We start from the raw sequence: 1469 nt of genomic DNA, 5'->3' as shown, positions 1-1469 counted from the left end.
CAGCCCGACCAGGGCCAGGCCGGGCCAGGAGCTCCGGGTCTGCTCAGAGCAGAGTGAAGAAAGGCCGGCAGGGTGGGGGGCCCCCATGCGGCAGGAGGGGATGGGAGCACACCCCCGGGACTCACCAGAGGCAGGTCCATGAGCACCTGCATCCCGTCGCCCGGGCCCATGTGGGCCACGTGGTTGAAGTTGGTCGGGTTGGAAATCATCCTGGATCTTAGTTCTGGGTCTCTAAGCATCTCCCTGGGGAAGAAGGCATTTTGGGATTCACGACCGTACCGCCGCTGCTGCAGCCTCTCCTCCTCCGGCACCTTGAAGACGAACCGCCTCTTGCTCCGGGTCCGCAGCATCTGCTTCCGGCTGTTGTCCGAGGTGTCGGGCACATTGAGCACGGTTCCTGCAGGAGGGAGGTGACCGCGGTCACGGCAGCCACAGGCCGCGGCAGGTCAGAGGGCAGGACGGAGGGACGGCGCGGTCAGCGGACGGAGGCTCACTCACCTGAGAACTTGCTCTTGAAGTAGATGAGGCGGGGAGGCTCACAGTTGAGCAGGTTGAGGGTGCCCTCCGTGTTCAGCGGTCTTATCTGTTGGAAACAAGAGAGGGTCGGCAGCCGCACGCACAGCGGGCGCACAGCAGGGGGAAGCCACCCACGCCTTCCCCTCCGCCCGGGCCTTACCCTCCGCAGGCCGATGGTCTGCACCCACTCCATGGTGCACACGTCGAAGACGTCCACCCCGTACTCGCTGTACACCGTGACGTGCGAGGGGCTGCAACCTGGCGCAGACAGAGCAGAGCACGGTGAGGGACGGCGCGGCCCGGGCCTGGTGAGGGCAGCGGCCAGGCCCATCCCCGGCCTCCAAAAGGTGCCGAGGGCCAGGTGAGGGGCGGGCCACAGACCCTGACCACGCCCACTCTAGGGCCTTCCCAGATTCAGACCAGCACGACCAGAGGTTCGTGCATCACCACCGCTCCCGACTGAGGAGCAGGCAAAAGCCGCAGCACAAACGGTTTGAGTCAGCTTTCTTACACGGCTCCTGCAGAGCTGACACTCGAGGCTCCACACCCCAAAATTCAGGGAGGGCCGAATGGCCTGCCCTGTGATGCAAACTCCTGTAGGAGATGCCAAGGAGCCGGGGTTCTGGGTGAATATCCAGACATACAAGAACCACTGCTTAGCTCTGGGGGACGAGCCTGCCGGCCGCACCCAGCGAGCGGGTCTGTGCAGAGTGAGTCCTCGGGAGGCGGGCTTCCCTCCTGGCGTCTGCTCCGACACCGAACTACTTTCCGGCAACAGCTCTTTCCCTGCTCAGAGTGACGCCAACCGTCAGGTGGCGGCTGAAAAGCCCCCTGTTGTTCCAAAGACACAAGCCGAGGCCTGCGGGCCCATCTGAAGTGTCAGGGCTTCCAGACAGCGGGGCGCCTGTCTGCTCCTCGCGCCCACTTGTGCGCTGAACGCTGCCCCGGCACCA

General features: G+C 64.8%; 1 protein-coding gene across 1 annotated transcript in view; it reads right to left on the bottom strand.

The window, feature by feature from the left end:
• Positions 1-1469, bottom strand: part of CDC42BPB (CDC42 binding protein kinase beta (DMPK-like)) — a 64342-nt gene that overhangs the window by 4435 nt on the left and 58438 nt on the right. The window contains exons 31-34 of the mRNA XM_014531622.1: positions 677-774; positions 499-583; positions 280-397; positions 4-243 (exon numbers count right to left, since the gene is read on the bottom strand). Coding sequence (XP_014387108.1) covers positions 4-243; positions 280-397; positions 499-583; positions 677-774 — 541 coding nt within the window. The remainder of the gene's footprint in view (positions 1-3; positions 244-279; positions 398-498; positions 584-676; positions 775-1469) is intronic.

This window comes from Myotis brandtii, unplaced genomic scaffold (assembly GCF_000412655.1).
Source record: "Myotis brandtii unplaced genomic scaffold, ASM41265v1 scaffold819, whole genome shotgun sequence".
Classification (NCBI taxonomy): Eukaryota; Metazoa; Chordata; class Mammalia; order Chiroptera; family Vespertilionidae; genus Myotis; species Myotis brandtii.
This window is presented reverse-complemented; position numbering and strand designations above follow the sequence as displayed.